Source organism: Salmo trutta, chromosome 39, assembly GCF_901001165.1.
Source record: "Salmo trutta chromosome 39, fSalTru1.1, whole genome shotgun sequence".
Classification (NCBI taxonomy): Eukaryota; Metazoa; Chordata; class Actinopteri; order Salmoniformes; family Salmonidae; genus Salmo; species Salmo trutta.
Genome location: NC_042995.1, coordinates 8,336,430 through 8,353,095, shown reverse-complemented (window position 1 = coordinate 8,353,095; position 16,666 = coordinate 8,336,430). Strand labels below are relative to the sequence as shown.

Sequence of the window (16,666 nt, the reverse complement as noted above, 5' to 3'; positions counted from 1 at the left end):
AGTAGCCCTACCTATTGAGTTGTAAAATAGTTTACAGCATAGCAGGCTACATAGGCCTACAATAGGATAATATCAATTCGGTTAACGGTATCTAGGGAAGCCTAAACAAGAGCTCTTAGAAATGATATAGCTAGCCTATGCCTCTCCGTTTATATGCTATTGAACCGGACGGGCGGAGGAACCGGGACCCGCCTCAGAGGACGAAAGTGACGTCACGAAGTGCCATTCGGCTGCGGGAGGGGGAGGGGTGTATAACAAAATAATAGATTACTTGTCACGTGGTGTAAGCAGGCTTCTGAATGATTTAAAAGGCTCTCGCCTCCCACCGCCTCCTGGTGATGCGCGAGATGCTGCTGCTGCTGAAGAGGGAGAAGAAGCGAGAGAGAGAGACTGCAGCAGCAACCGACATGGAGCTCGAGCCTTTCCGGGGGAGAGCGAGCATCCTCTAATCTGCCAGGGTCACGGTAGAATACGTAAGTGAATTTGTTTCTCATCCTTTCTCTCCATCTCTGTCCCACTCTCACTTTCTCTGTCTGTGTCGTCATTGTTTATGTGTGTGTGAAAATGGCGTATTCGACCCGCGGTGTGTATGTGTGTCCTGCAGTGGATCGCGTTGTTGTTTGATGATAAAATGTTTCCTTCTTGAGTCACACCTGCTCGGCGTGCGTGTGCGTGTGCATGTGTATGTGTTCGGGGTGGGAACTCGCATCCCCGTTGCAGCTGCAGTAGACACCAGCAGAGAGAGACTGGAGAGGGAGATACGAGTTCGTTATTACATTACCCGACATAAAGGTATTTATTTATCAACAGCTAGAGTAAATGTTGAGATCTGCCTGATATCATCACGTAGTAGGCTACATCTCATCTGATCGCTATTTGATCATAGAAGGACCTCTAGATAGATATAAGGCTACCCTCTGCTGTGTGTGTGTGTGTGTGTGTGTGTGTGAGAGAGAGAGAGAGAGAGAGAGAGAGAGAGAGAGAGAGAGAGAGAGAGAGAGAGAGAGAGACCGTACGAAATGGATGCTTATCATCCGGTTTATAGCTTCATGTCTGCGTGAGTAGGGTGCACGCCCATGTGCACGCCTATCCTCTGCAAGAATCAGTCTGTCTTTTTCTATAGCTGATAGCGTGCGTGTTGAGGGGGGGGGCGACATCTGAACTTGTGCTGTTGGGGAAACTCTTGGGAGCAGATTTGTTGGGAGGTACAACTCGTTTAGTATAGGATAGGGTTGTTAGGGTAGGATCGGGCAGGGTAGGATAAGGTTTATTAGGGTAGTTTAAGGTTGGTTAGGGTAGTGTATGATAAGGTTGGTAAGGGTAGGATAGGATAAGGCTTTTAGGGTAGGATAAGGTTGTTAGGGTAGGATGGATCGTTAGGGTAGGATAAGGTTGTTAGGGTAGGATAAGGTTGTTAGGGTAGGATAAGGTTAGTTAGGGTAGGATTGGATAAGGTAGTTAGGGTAGGATAAGGTTGATTAGGGTAGGGTAGTTACTGTATATTATTGTGTTATGACTTTCCATCTCTGGGTTTGAGCATGAAATAGATGGTAGAGAGAGAGAGAAAGAGAGAGGGATCAAAGAGAGCTCGGTAACTGCAGTATTGTCATCAGAGCCTTCACACACATTCCTCTCTCTCTCTCTCTCTCTCTGTCTGAGAAGCCAAAAGCTGGAAACATTTATTTAAATTATTTAGGGCTGAGGTTTAAACACACACACACATGCACACACTGAGATGTTGAGACAGGTCTGTGTGTCAGAAAGCCTGGAGCTTGAGAACAAGCTAATCTCTAATGACATGTCATGAGAGTTCTCTCTTTCTCTCCCTCCCTCTCTCTCTCTCTCCCCGCTCTCTCTCTCCTCTCTCTATTCCCCCTCTCTCCTCTCCTCTCTCTGCTCTCTCTCTCTCTCTCTCTCTCTCTCCTCCTATCTACCTCTCTCTCTATCCCTCCCTCCTCCTCTCTTCTTCATCTAACTACTCTATCTCTCCATCACGCGCTATCTTCTCTCTCTCGTCTCTCTATCTATCTTAGCGCTCTCATTCCTCTCTCTTCTCTCTCTCCTCTCTTCTCTAGCTCTTCTCTTCCTCTCTCTCTTCTTCTCTCTCTCTCTCTCTCTATCTCTCTCTCTCTCTCTGTCCTCTATCTCTGCTCCTCTCCTATTTCTGCTTCTCTTCTCTCCCCTCTCTCTCTTCTATCTCTCCTCTGCTCTTCTCTCTCTCTCTCTCTCTCTCTCTCTCTCTCTCTCTCTCTCTCTCCCTCCCTCTCTCTCTCTCTCCATCACCCATTCCTCCCCATGTTCCTTTTCTTCCTCTTCCTCTCTTCCTCACCCACTCCCCCCTGTGTCTGCTCTCTCACTCCTTTACATCTCCCTCTGTCCCTCTTTCCCTTTCATCTGTGTGGTGCTGGCCGTGGTGCTGAAAGCAGCAGTCATTAACAGGAATGATAAACTGGGTGGTTCAAGCACTGAATGCTGATTGGCTGACATCTGTGGTATATCAGACCGTATACCACGGGTATGACAAAACATTTATTTTTACTGTTCTAATTACGTTGTAATCAGTTTGTAATAGCAATAAGGCACCTCAGGGATTTGTGGTATATGGCCAATATACCACGGCTAAGGGCTGTATCCAGACACTCTGAGTTGCGTTGTGCCTAAGAACAGCACTTAACCGTGGTATACTGGCCATATACCACACCCCCTCGGGCCTTATTGCTGAAATATGGTGTTGATGAAGTCTTGATAATAGTCATGTCCGTTATGTTGTAAGAGTTTGGCTACATTCCCATCATGCCAAGGAAGATCCCAAGATGTGTTTAACCCTGATGGGGATACCAGTTGAATAATTCACCTCCTGTCATGGCTAGATGCCACGGGGAGTAACATCGACTGCTCCCTATAAGCTTGTCTGTAATGGATTTAGATCAATCATTCTGTCAACAGGTGTGTGTGTGTGTGTGTGTGTGTGTGTGTGTGTGTGTGTGTGTGTGTGTGTGTGTGTGTGTGTGTGTGTGTGTGCGCGTGTGTGTAGATGATCTCATAAACGTTGTTCTATTGCATGTGTCATTCACCCTCTCACAAGAACACACACAACCTGATTTGGTTTGTGAATGGGAGCCTCACTGACGTCACAGAGCCTGTCTGTGCATAAAAGCTAATACAATCACCTCCACACACACACACACACCATCACGGAGCCATCTGCATCTCCGTCATCAGCAGCCCACCCCCTACCAGACGACAGGCCATGTAAATATATAGAGAGATAGAGACCGAGAGGGGGGGGGGGGTTGTTCCCATTATACTGTTTTCTCTGTGATCTTACTGCATGTGTAATGAAAGGAAATGAATAGGCAGACTAGAACTGTAGTTTAATAGAATTACTCTCCTCTCCTCCTCTTCTTTTGTCTCATCCTTTCTACTGGGGAGAGGAGAGGAAGACTGGAGTTTTACCAGATCGGGCCACGTGGTCGGGGTAAACTCTGGGCCCTAGGGATGTGTACAGCGGATTGGTGTGGTTTCCAATCTTTTTAGATATGTGTCACAGTTTGGCAATATGGTTACCATGGTTATCAGATACAAGGTCATCCAAAGGAACACGGATATAGAGGGACGGCGAGAGAGAGAGGAGAGAGGGGGGGGAGAGAGGAGAGAGAGAGGGAGGGCTGCGTTCCAGCTGTTCCACTCTCACTACACTCTTGAACTCAGCACTGGAGAGAGAAAGAGAGAGAGACTGAAAGAAAGGAAGAGAGAGAGAACCTTTCTCCTGAGTCAGGTCCTATACTCAATGATGACATACCCTCTCTCTGACTCTGACCTACTCAGAAGTCCAGTGGTGGCCATATCAGAACATTGCCGGTTGCCAGATTGGACTGAATCGGTTGCCAGATAGGACTGAATGAAGCTCGTAGCTTTATTAAGGTACTGAGTTCCAGAAGCTGAATCAGGATGTACGTTCTGTCAGTCAGACAGAATGTTGGCTGGAACACCTAGCTAACCACTCTCTTACATCAACGAATCATGCTCATTGATTGGCTGATTGAATAACAATCATTTATTATTATGATGGATGACTAGGAAACCAGATGACAGACAGATGGATGGACAGGCATGCCAACAGGCAGACGGACAGGCAGACGGACAGACAGACCGATCGACAGACAGAGGACGGCTGGACTTTGTAATGGGCTGTTTACTCCTGTTCTTCTAGTTAGGGAGAACAGATCCTATTGCATTGTGTTTGAGATCAATACTGTGTCTGATGGGAACAGATGAGCTGTTTTATCAGTCTGCTGCTCATCCCTCCATCATCATCCCTACTTTCTTATCCTTTATGTTCTATTATCCACATACCCACACTCTGCAGGGACAATAGCTGCCATGCCCACCACTCTCCTGTATTGTGCCTTGCTTTGTGGTTAAACCGAAACGCACACACACACACACACACACACACACACACACACACACACACACACACACACACACACACACACACACACACACACACACACACTTACAACCACTGTGGTTAAACAGTTGGGTAATTGCAGGCCTCGTTTAAGTGGTTGATGGCTGAGAGGCGTGTGTGTGTATGTGTGTGCGTGTGCGTGTGAACGTGCGTGATATGATTAAGTAGTGCTCGATGATTGAGAGGTGCGTTGGCCCACGTTACATAAATGATTTCTCCCTCTCTTCATGAGTGCAGACAGAGGGGGAATAATAGAGAAAGAAACAGAGAGAAAGAAAGAAAGCTCATTGAAAGAGGGAAAGTGCTTGGCAGTAATAGTAGTAATCAGAGCAGGTTATTTTCCTACCTGGGTCACACATACTATGTATTAACTCTTGTTCACTTTAGACCAAATGGTTTTATTCAATCATCTTCTATGAGTGCAGTCGTTGACTGACTGGGCGGAGGACAGGGGATTCCTTGATTGAAGGTTGAATCTATGACTGTGTCTCAAATAGAGCCCTATTCCCTTTATAGGGCTCTACTTTTGACCAGTACTCTGGACTAAAGTAGTGCACTATATCGGGAATAGGGTGCCATTTGGGTCGCACACCATGTAATTATTTGTCTATGGGTGTAATTATATTGTGTGTGCTTGTGTGGGTCTGTAACAGAACAATGTGATCTGTCAGATTGGGGGGAGTGGAGGAGTTGAGTCCTTACAGTCCATCAGCTCTGAGTTCATCTCAGGTCAGATCTAATCAGGAAGTGATGATGACTCAGGAAGTTAAACACAACACAGTCATCTGGAACACACGCACGCACGCACGCATGCACACACACAAACACATACAGACAGATATGAACTGTCATCTATGGCGGGGTGTAATGAGATGGTTGCTATAACAACAGGTCTACAAGGACCAGCTGATAATTAGTTCTCTGTTTTCAGGTAGAAACTCATTCTGGAACACACACCTCGCTGCGTGTGTGTGTGTGCGTGTGTGTGTGTGTGTGTGCGTGTGTGCGTGTGTGCGTGTGTGTGTGTTTACAGTAAAGGATGGATAACCAGCCGTATCTTCCCCAATGTGACTGTAGCTGTGGACAAGACACAGACATGGTGGCTAATGTTGTCAGCTGTATTGTACTGTATGTGTAAAAACATGGGCTTTTCTGTTGCAGATGGACACCTGAGACAACAGACAACACTTCTATATCACCATGAGGAACTGCTGACACCCTCCTCACCTGACTACCAGAGAGAAGACACTTTTCTTCCTCCCATCCTCTCTCCCACTCCACCCGTCTTCATAAGGATAAACGTTATTTTCGAAAATAGAGAAAAAAGCTGAAGCCCTCTCTTGACCCTTGACCTCTAACCCCTGATCTGTGACCTCAGTATGTCAGGTCTGCGTGGTAAGCTGCAGCGTGTCCAGTGGCGGGCAGGATGGCACTCCTTCACCTCCAGAGTCCTCAGGACCAAACCGGTCGAGAGCATGTTGGACTCTGGGACAGGTAGGTGTTTACAGGGGGGTATCTAGGGGTGTGAATGAAGGTGGGAATGTGTGTGTATGTGTGTGTGTGGGGGGGGGGGGGGGGTATATGTGTGGGTATACAGTATGTGTGGATATGTGTGTGTGTTTTATGTTAAGGTGTGTGTTTGTATGCTAATGTAAGTGTGTGTGTACAGGTGGTGCCAGCAGCCATGGCACCAAACTAGCGAGGGTGTTGTCCACGGTAGACCTGGTGTCACTAGGGGTGGGCAGCTGCGTTGGCACGGGGATGTACGTGGTCTCTGGGCTGGTTGCTAAGGAGATGGCCGGACCTGGCGTCATCGTCTCCTTCATCATCGCTGCTGTCGCCTCTATACTGTCAGGTAATGACACACACACACACACACACACACACACACACACACACACACACACACACACACACACACACACACACACACACACACACACACACACACACACACACACACACACACACACACACACACAGCTACATGATATTTGTGTGTCTCCCCTTCAGGAGTGTGTTATGCTGAATTTGGGGTTCGCGTTCCCAAGACAACAGGCTCAGCCTACACCTACAGCTACGTGACAGTGGGGGAGTGTGTGGCCTTTTTCATTGGCTGGAACCTGATCCTAGAGTACCTGATTGGTACAGCCGCGGGGGCGTCGGCTCTCAGCAGCATGGCGGACTCACTAGCCAATAAAAGCATCTCCACGTTTATGACTACGCACATCGGAACACTCAACGGCCTGGGTGAGTCTGGAGGGGAGAGGGGAGGGGGGAGGAGAGGGGAGGGAGGGGGTAGAGAAGGGAGGAGGTTGTGTGCTGTATATTTGTGTGGGTGTGTGTGGCTCAGTTGGTGTGTGCAACGCCAGGGTTGTGGGTTCGATTCCCACGGGGGGCCAGTACAAAAATAAATACATGAAATGAAATGTATGCATTCACTACTGTAAGTTGCTCTGGATAAGAGCGTCTGCTAAATGACTAAAATGTAAAATGTGTTACCAGGAGCTGTGACATAATCTTCCCTGAGACCTTGGCTGTGTCCAGTGTAGAAATATAGTGTGATGAACAGCCATGCCTTTCTGACAGGCAGAGCAATAATACAAGTCAGTAGGTTTCACCTTCCTGAATGTGAGCCTGATGTCTAGAGTGGCTAGCAGTATAGAAACAGACAGTGAAAGCTCATTCCTCAACATAACAGATGATCACTACTTTTCTGTTTGTGGATTGTAGCGAGGGTTATGCTACAGGGTCGTCATAGTTTTCCTCTATTGTGGATTGTAGCAAGGGTTTTGTGACAGTTGTGTGACAGCCTAGGAACTGTGGAAACAGACAGAGGGAGACAAAATCTATCTAACAGGAAAAGGAACACACACACACACACACACACACACACACACACACACACACACACACACACACACACACACACACACACACACACACACACACACACACACACACACACACACACTCACTCACTCACTCACTCTGTTGGCACAGTGCATGACTGTTGACAGTGTGTGTTCATGTGTTTTCTGCTGGTTCAGTTTTTGATAATGTTGGGGCCCAGGCATCTAATTTAAGCTCTGTTACAGTAAACTATTATATAAGCCCTCGTGTGAACCATTTTAACTTTGAGCCTGTTTCTTATGCTGAGGTCTGTAAAGCACTAAAGGCAATAGACACTAAAGAGTCTGCAGGTCCAGACAACCTGGACCCCTACCTCTTAAAGATAGCAGCTGGTATTATCACTGAACCTGTGGCTCACATTTTCAACTTGAGTTTCTTGACCAATTCCATTCCCTCCATTTGGAAATCAGCTTATGTCCTCCCACTGCTAAAGGGTGGAGATCCCTCAGATGCTAATAACTATCGTCCTATCTCCAAACTCCCAAACAATTTGAGGGAGTGCGCATATGCAGCTATTCTGTGTTGAGCGGTTAACAAAGGAATAGGTACTCCTATATTCTGAATTTAGAGTTATTTATGTACCTTTAGTTGTGATATAAATGTTGGCCTGTATGTTCATATTTTTAATACATTGTAAGGCTGCATGATGAGACTCTAATGAAGATTTGAGAAAAGTCGCTTGAAAGGCATGAGCTCTGCTTTTGCGGCCTGGGGTGCTGCATTGTGCCCTTCTCCCTGAGTGTGCTGCGCAATCTGAAGCATCTCTCACTCACATGGCTCTCCATCACGTGATCAGGTCTTTCTCACAGGCTACAAGTTAAGACAGACACATCAGGGACGCAACTGCGTGCGTCCTTATCCAATTCTGAGGTGCATATTTGTAACAGCCGTTGAAAGGATGGGACCAAGGTGAGCGGAGAATGTATTCATCTTGACATTTAATAGAAAGAATGAACACTTTACAAAATAAACAAAGTTCTGTCAGGTTATCAAGAACTAAACAGGAAAATAACTACCCACAAACCCCAACGGAAAAACAGGCTGCCTAAGTATGGCTCCCAATCAGAGACAACAATAGACAGCTGTCCCTGATTGAGAACCACACCAGGCCAAAACAAAGATATGCAAACACATAGAAAAAGGGACATAGAATGCCCACCCAAATCACACCCTGACCAAACCTAAATAGAGACATAAAAAGGCTCTCTCAGGTCAGGGCGTGACAATATTGAAGATATTGGATGAACTGTCCACATTTACTTTTCGTCAGCCAGCAAGATGAGTAGGCCTAACGAACAGCAAAAGCACTAGCCTATGACAATCAACTATCCCCCATAGACCACAAATCGACCTACTCTCTTCTGTGCGAGAAATAAATATTCCAAACAGTCTGGGACAGTTGCGGGATGCGATAGATCCCAAATTAATACAAACACTAGTATCAAAAAAACTTTTTTATGCAATGTGGCTGACCTAACAGATCAGAACGTTTAAAATTTTGATAAACTACTTGGCTATTTCTTCATATTATAAGCGCAGCAATGCGCACATGGTAGTAGGCCATAAGCGCAAATGTTCCATTAGTGGAATACACCATTATCAAAAGTGATGTAACACTTTGGGCTTCGTGGGTGTGGAGTCAGGTGCAGGAAGCAGGAAAATGTTTGGTACAATATGTCATTTAATAAGTACTGAAAACCAAGGAAATATGTCCAAACACAACAGGGCGAAACAATAACCCCGAAGTCCAAAATACATGTACCACAAAACATACAAAGTGACGACACGTAACAAGCCCGCATACAGAAAAGGTGGAGAGGCGGGCTTAAATAATAAAACTAATTACTAATGGGAAACAGGTGTAACTCATAAAGACATAACTAACAGAAAAAGGAAAAAGGGATCGATGGCAGCTAGTAGGCCGGTGACGACGACCGCCGAGCGCCACCCGAACAGGGAGAGGAACCGCCCTCGGCAGTAGTCGTGACAAGTGACTGCAAATGTGATTATGCATGTAATGCTTTTTACTATAAAGGTGCATTTTTATGGAGAAAATAATCTTCCCCAAACTTGAAACTCACACGCTGCTTATATATGCCAGTTAGGCTCTACACCCCTTGTAAAGCACATTAATGTGCTTAATGTTAAGAAGTTATTTGGCCACTTTAGTTGTGATACTAACCTTATTAAAGCATATAGGCTTATGGGCTAGGCTACATGAGGTGTGCGACTATGATTCCAACAAGTCTCAAAAAAAGGCGTTGTTTCTTATACTGGGCATCGTTCACAAGTGATAAAATATAATTCACAAGTGACAGGCTAATATTGTCACCCATCACTCTATTCTTGATTTAATATTGTCTTTAATATATGTGTGAAATTTGTTTTGATTTAGAATGGACCATTATCATGCACCTGTATCGAAAAAGGGGCAGCGGGAAAAAATATGTCATCTAGGCAGTTATATAGCGAATGGAGGACACTTTCCTCGTGGTTTATTTTCATGCCAGCCAGGTAGGCTATACTCCTGTTGTAAAGAGAAGCAATGTGCTTAATATTAGTAAAATTGAGAAATAAATATAGTAGGCCTAGCCTATAGAAAGCTGATGGGATCCTCCTCTTTTTAATAGAGGCCATCACTCTGTTTTCTCCAGCATTTGCATAGCCTATACAAATGTTGTGCAACATGAGCTCATGGGCTCTCATGAAGTGTTGGATTTGATTTTCAAATACATTTGCATTAATGTCAGAGTGATTACAGGGACGATAGCGTGCTGAGCACCAGGCAGTTAGCAAGTTTGGTAGGCTACTAATGACCATCAGCAGCATCAGAGCTTGTAGAAGCCTAATTACCGTGACTAAACGGTCTTATGGAATTTGACTGCCTTCATGACTCGTGACCACCGGTGTGGCAGTAATATGGTCACCGCAACAGTCCTAAGCGGGGTTCAGTCTGGCTTTAGAATGGGGCACAGCACCACAACTGCAGCTATAGAAGTGGCAAATTACCTCGTAAATGCACTTGATAAAATGCAGCATTGTGCTGCTCTGTTTGTTGATTTATCAAAGGCTTTTGATTCAGTTGACCAGTAATTGTTGCTAGCTAGACTCAGTAACATTGGTCTCAGTGAAGGGGCAGTAAATTGGTTTAAGAACTATCTTTCTGGTAGAACACAATATGTCTATATTGACATGCACAAGTCTAGCTTTCTTGAGATTCATAGAGGTGTTCCATTTTAGCTCCTGTGTTGTTCTCAATTTGTTGTAATGATTTGGGAAATGGAATGCAACCAGCAAAGTTGTATCTTTATGCAGATGATACATATATGAATGTGCTCCTTCTCTGGTTCAGGCTGTTGAAGAGCTCCAGACTGCTTTTCAGTCGCTGCAGGCCTGCCTTTATGGTCACAAACTGGTCTTGAATGTACAAAAAACTAAATTCATGACCTTTATCAGAGCTTGCACTCAGCCAGAGAAGGTGAGCATTGCCACATCTGGTGGCTTATCCATTGAAAAAGTGCCATCCTACAAATACTTAGGTATATGGTTGGATGACAAGTTGTCCTTTAAAGTTCATATGGATAATCTTGTGAGGAAGCTTAAAATGAAATTGGGTTTTTATTTTGGTAATAAGGCTTGCTTCCCACTTATGGCTAGAAAGAAGCTTGTTCAGGCCACTTTTCTCTCTGTAATTGATTATGGTGACTTGTTATATATGCATGCAGCCTCTTTATTACAAATGCCAAGTCACTCACCCACCATTGCACCTTGTACCAAATGGTAGGTTGGTTATATGCGCAGAAAGCTACATTTGTATGTGTTCATCTACAAAGCCCTTTTAGTCAGGTCTCCTTCACCACCAGCAGTTACCATACCTGGTCTGCTAGGTGGTTGCTACTTAAAGTCCCCAGGACATTTACAGTATAAGGCAAGACTGCCTTCTCGTCTTGTGCACCAGAGGCACGGAATAGTATACAATCCATGCTTCATCTAGATATGTTAGTGCCACTGAATGAATACATTTTCTTTATGGGAGACTGTTACAGAGGAGTGTAAAATGCTTATTTTAGGCTGGATCATGTTGTTGAATTGTATTGTATTGTTGTATGTTTTAATTCTGTATTGTATTGATTGTTGCTGCCTTCTTGGCCAGGTCTCCCTTGAAAGAGACTCTGGGTCTCAATGGGCTTTTCCTGGTTAAATAAAGGTTAAATAAAACATTTATGTTTACCTCTCGGTGTGGTGTGTATTTAACTCTCCCCCTCCCACCCTCCCTCCCTCCTCCCCTCCCTCACTACTCCTCACAATCCCTCTCTCCCTCGCTCTCTGCTCCCCCTCCTTCCCTGTCCCCATCCCTCTCTCTCTTGCTCTCCCCTCTGCTCCAACTTGCTCTCTCCCTCCCTCCTCCTCTCCCTCTCCCCTCTGCTCCCCCTCACTCTTTCCCTCCCTCCCTCCTCCCCTCCCTCCGCTCCCCCTCTAGGTAAAGGAGAGCAGTCGTACCCAGACCTCCTGGCCCTGCTGATAGCAGTGATAGTGACAGTGATCGTGGCCCTGGGGGTGAAGAACTCAGTAGGGTTTAATAATGTGTTGAATGTGATCAACCTGATGGTGTGGGTCTTCATGATGGTGGCCGGACTCTTCTTCGTTAACGGACACAACTGGGACGATGGAAGGTTCCTACCCTTCGGGTGGTCAGGGGTGAGAAACACAAACAGACATATACATATGCACACGCTATTACACATATACATTGGTAGGCATGCAGATATGCAATGAATTGTGATATTCAACTAGTCAACTTCTAGTTTACTTGCTAGGTTTAGATAGCAACATTGCTAACTAGCGGCTAACTCGAGCTCAACTGTTGGTGGAATCATAATGTCAAAAGGGATTGTGTTTTAACTCAGCCCTTAACCTCTGTGTCTCTCCTGTGTGTGTTTATACCAGGTGATGCAGGGAGCAGCAACATGTTTCTATGCCTTCATAGGGTTTGACATCATTGCTACTACAGGAGAGGAAGCCAAGAGTCCCAACACCTCTATACCCTATGCTATTACTGTTTCCCTCATCACCTGCCTTACTGCATACGTCTCTGTGAGTACACACGCACGCACGCACGCACACACACACACACACACACACACACACACAGACATAGACACACTCATGGACACACAGATACATACACACAAACACACACATACACACACACACACACATACACATCCATGCCCTATTCGGTGCAAATGACATCATTTGCCCTCAAGAGTTCGTCGGAATGAATGATTTCTGGTTGGTTGGACTCTCTCTATGTATGTCTGTGGTTTCAGATATAGACTATCTATATACTCTATGGTTTAAGATGTAGACTATATAGTCTATGGTTTAAGATATAGACTATCTATATACTCTATGGTTTAAGATATAGACTCTATCTATATACTCTATGGTTTAAGATATAGACCCTATCTATATACTCTATGGTTTAAGATATAGACTCTATCTATATACTATATGGCTTAAGATATAGAGTCTATCTATATACTCTATGGTTTAAGATATATATATATCTCTATGGTTTAAGATATAGAGTCTATATATATACTCTATGGTTTAAGATATAGACTATATATACTATGGTTTAAGATATAGACTATATATTCTATGCTTTCAGATATAGACTATATATTCTATGTTTTCAGATATAGACTATCTATATATTCTATGGTTTAAGATATAGACTATCTATAGACTCTATGGTTTAAGATATAGACTATCTGTATACTATATGGTTTCAGATATAGACTATATATTCTATGGTTTCAGATATAGACTATATCAATAAACTATATGGTTTAAGATATAGACTATATATATACTCTATGGTTGCAGATATTATCTATCTATATCCTCTAATGTTTCAGATATACTCTATATCTCTGGTTTAGGTTAGGTTGTTGATCTGTCAGTAAGAGATGGCCTTTTTATTCATGTCTCTCTCTTCCTCCATAATCTCTGCATCCTAATCTCTCTCTGATCTCTGATCTGTGACAGATGGCCGCATGACTTCACACGTCAATTTACATAGATCACAGAGGCGCAGTCATGCACGTGCACACACACTCGCACACACACCCACACTTACACACATACAACCACACTCACTAGAGTTAGTTTGGGCAGTGATTGCACACATGCACACTTGAGTTTATCTTCATGTCTCCCTGTCTCTCTCTCTCTCTCTCGCTCTCTCTCTCTCTCTCTGTCTCTCTCTTTCTCTCGCTCTGTCTCTCTCTCTCTGTCTCGCTCTTTCTATCTCTCTGTCTCTCTCTGACTCTCTCTCTGTCTCTCTCTTTCTCTCGCTCTTTCTCTCTCTGTCTCTCTCTGTCTCTCTCTCTCTCTGTCTCTCTCTCTGTCTATCTCTAGGTATCAGTGATTCTGACTCTGATGGTTCCCTATACAGAGATAGATGCAGATGCTCCTCTGATGGAGATGTTTGCTGTCCATGGCTGTTATTTTGCTAAGTACATAGTAGCAGTAGGTTCTGTAGCTGGCCTGTCCGTCAGTCTCCTGGGCTCTCTGTTCCCCATGCCACGAGTCATCTACGCTATGGCTGGAGACGGACTGCTGTTCAGGTGACAACACACACATGGACACATTCATACACACGCACACGGACATGATCATACACAAACACACAAGCACACGCACACTGTATTAATAACGTTCGCATTGTGCTTGTGTGTGTGTGCGCGTGTGTGTGTGTGTCTAGGTTCCTGGCCCATGTGTCTCCCTACACTGAGACTCCAGCAGTAGCATGTGTTGTGTCTGGCTGTCTGGCTGCTCTCCTCTCTCTCCTCGTCTCTCTACGAGATCTCATAGAGATGATGTCCATAGGAACACTACTGGCTTACACACTGGTGAGTTACACACACACACACACACACACACACACACACACACACACACACACACACACACACACACACACACACACACACACACACACACACAGACACACTAACTCTCATTCTTCTCTACCTCTTCCAGGTTAGTGTGTGTGTGTTGTTGCTACGCTACCAGCCAGAATCAGACATCCACGGCTTTGTGAACTTCCTGTCTGAGGAGCAGTCCAATAAGAAGAAGGAGGGCGTGTTAGCTGAGTGTGAGAAGGAAGTGTGTTCTCCAATCAGTGAAGTAGATGACTACGGAGGACCTCAAACTAACACCTGTGGAGCTAAGAATCTCCCCTCGCTAGGTGCACACACACACACACACACACATCAAGTCCTACTACCCTAATACCATATTACCCTAACATTGTAAATTGTAATATTGTAACATTGTAATATTGTAACATTGTAATATTGTAATCCAGGCGACAACGAGATGCTGATTGGTAAACCAGATAAAACCACTTACACTGCCAGCCACCCAAACTACGGCACCGTCGACATGGGCTCCGGCATCGAATCAGAAGAGTCGGAGGGCGGGATGTCATGGAGGCTGAAGAAGCTGATTGGTCCGCGGTACTACACCATGAGGATCCGATTGGGCCTGCCTGGGAAGATGGACCGGCCCACTCCGGCAACGGGAAAGACAGTTACTGTCTGTGTCCTCCTCCTCTTCCTCGTCGTCTTCATCTTCAACTCCTTCATCATCTTCGGTGAGGAGACATCTCTGTTCAACACTCAGTACTATTGAAACTATACTCCTATTGATACACCATTAGTTTCCGTATTATATCAATCTTTAATTCCTTCATTTTTTGTAAGATTCAAACCCACATTTCTCAAATGACCTACACTAAACAACATACATCTAAAACTACACAAACCAAACCAACTGCGAACTGCTAAATAATTTCATTCGATCATATTATATTATTCCATTGAAATAATGAAGTTTCTGCATGGTGAACGTTTCCTTCTCTAGTTATTTCACTCCTGTGTCTTCTCTTCTCCAGGAGCGGCCAGCATCGGTGATGGCAGCTGGTGGGCTCTTCTCCTGCTGATCTTCCTGGTCATCTTCATGGCCCTCCTCATCGTCATCATCCTGCAGCAGCCAGAGAACCCTAAGCGACTGCCCTACATGGCTCCGGCTGTTCCCTGGGTTCCTGCTGCTGCCATGCTGGTCAACAGCTACCTGATGTTAAAACTGTCTGCCATCACCTGGATACGCTTCGCTGTCTGGTGTTTCCTAGGTGCGTTACTGGACCGAAGAGTGAGTGGATGGATGGATGAAGGTACATGTATATATGTACCACATACTCTAACACTGTGTGAGTGTGTGTGTTCACGTGCGTGTGTTTGTATGCATGTGTGTACGTATGCTCCGTGTTGGTGTGTGTCTCCCCTTCAGGTATCCTGATCTACTTTGGCTATGGGATGTGGAACAGTACTTTGGAGATCAGGTCCAGGGAGCAGGAGGTCCATGCGTCTACATACCAGCGCTACGATGGTCACCATGCCGGGGTGGATGACGGCTTCTCAGGCTTCAGCGTTGACGACGACCTCTACCCCCCTAGCAACAACGACCCCTGGGCCGCACCAGACGGTGTCGACGGGTCAGGGCTGGTACCCCCCAAGGCTGATGATGATGATTGGACGGATCCGAAGGGAGAAGCTAAGAGAGCGCTAGCGGAGGAGGACCCAATGGATTTCTGAGAAGAAAGGAATGATGGACGGATATTTCAGAGTTGATTGATAGATGTTACTGTTGTTAACAACTGAATGTACTGCCTACTGCTGGCTGCCTGCCTGCCTGCCGTGTGTGTGTGTGTGTGTGTGTGTGTGTGTGTGTGTGTGTGTGTGTGTGTGTGTGTGTGTGTGTGTGTGTGTGTGTGTGTGTGTGTGTGTGTGTGTGTGTGTGTGTGTGTGTGTGTGTGTGTGTGTGTGTGTGCGTGCGTCCATGTGAATGTTTGTGTGGGTCCCTTGTTACTTATTTAAAAACATTTTTTTTCATTGAGTTCCAAAGGAAATATGATCCTATGGAGGAAAGCTGTAGACTACCAGTTAGAAACAGTGGACGGGGTCTTTGGGTTGATTTGGTGATGGGCATACAGTGAAGGTATTTTCCTCTCACTATAGACAGTCCAGAGTGATGACAGACTGGGAGCGACGAGTCAGCATTTCCTGGTTCACCACACACACAGGAAGCTGTCAGAGCGCTGAGCCGAGGTCACTTCCTGTCACTAGTCCAGGTGTCTCTGCTGCTTCTCTCATCTCACAGAGAGGAAACTAGCGACACACACACACACACACAGACACACTTTGACAC

At 45.3% G+C, this 16,666-nt stretch overlaps 1 protein-coding gene across 2 annotated transcripts; it reads left to right on the top strand.

Moving 5' to 3' along the window:
- Nucleotides 1–298: 298 nt before the first annotated feature.
- LOC115179153 (probable cationic amino acid transporter) lies at nt 299–16,204 on the top strand. 2 transcript variants are annotated; one of them, XM_029740461.1, is made up of 12 exons: nt 299–473; nt 5,636–5,968; nt 6,144–6,329; nt 6,488–6,724; nt 11,868–12,085; nt 12,335–12,481; nt 13,814–14,022; nt 14,160–14,307; nt 14,438–14,645; nt 14,766–15,053; nt 15,354–15,590; nt 15,749–16,204. In XM_029740461.1, the coding sequence occupies exons 2-12, from the start codon at nt 5,854–5,856 to the stop codon at nt 16,051–16,053; spliced, it is 2,298 nt and encodes a 765-aa protein (XP_029596321.1). In that variant the 5' UTR covers nt 299–473; nt 5,636–5,853; the 3' UTR covers nt 16,054–16,204. The 2 variants fall into 2 exon arrangements, with proteins under 2 accessions (XP_029596321.1, XP_029596322.1); XM_029740462.1 differs by lacking the exon at nt 299–473 and adding an exon at nt 568–792.
- The last annotated feature ends 462 nt before the right edge of the window (nt 16,205–16,666 follow it).

Bases quoted from the DNA above. Each gene is read 5' to 3' on its own strand.
- LOC115179153 (XM_029740461.1), top strand. From the start codon at position 5,854: ATGTCAGGTCTGCGTGGTAAGCTGCAGCGTGTCCAGTGGCGGGCAGGA. The intron at 12,086-12,334 runs GTGAGAAACACA...TGTTTATACCAG, and splicing joins TACCCTTCGGGTGGTCAGGG to GTGATGCAGGGAGCAGCAAC. The intron at 14,646-14,765 runs GTGCACACACAC...ATTGTAATCCAG, and splicing joins TAAGAATCTCCCCTCGCTAG to GCGACAACGAGATGCTGATT.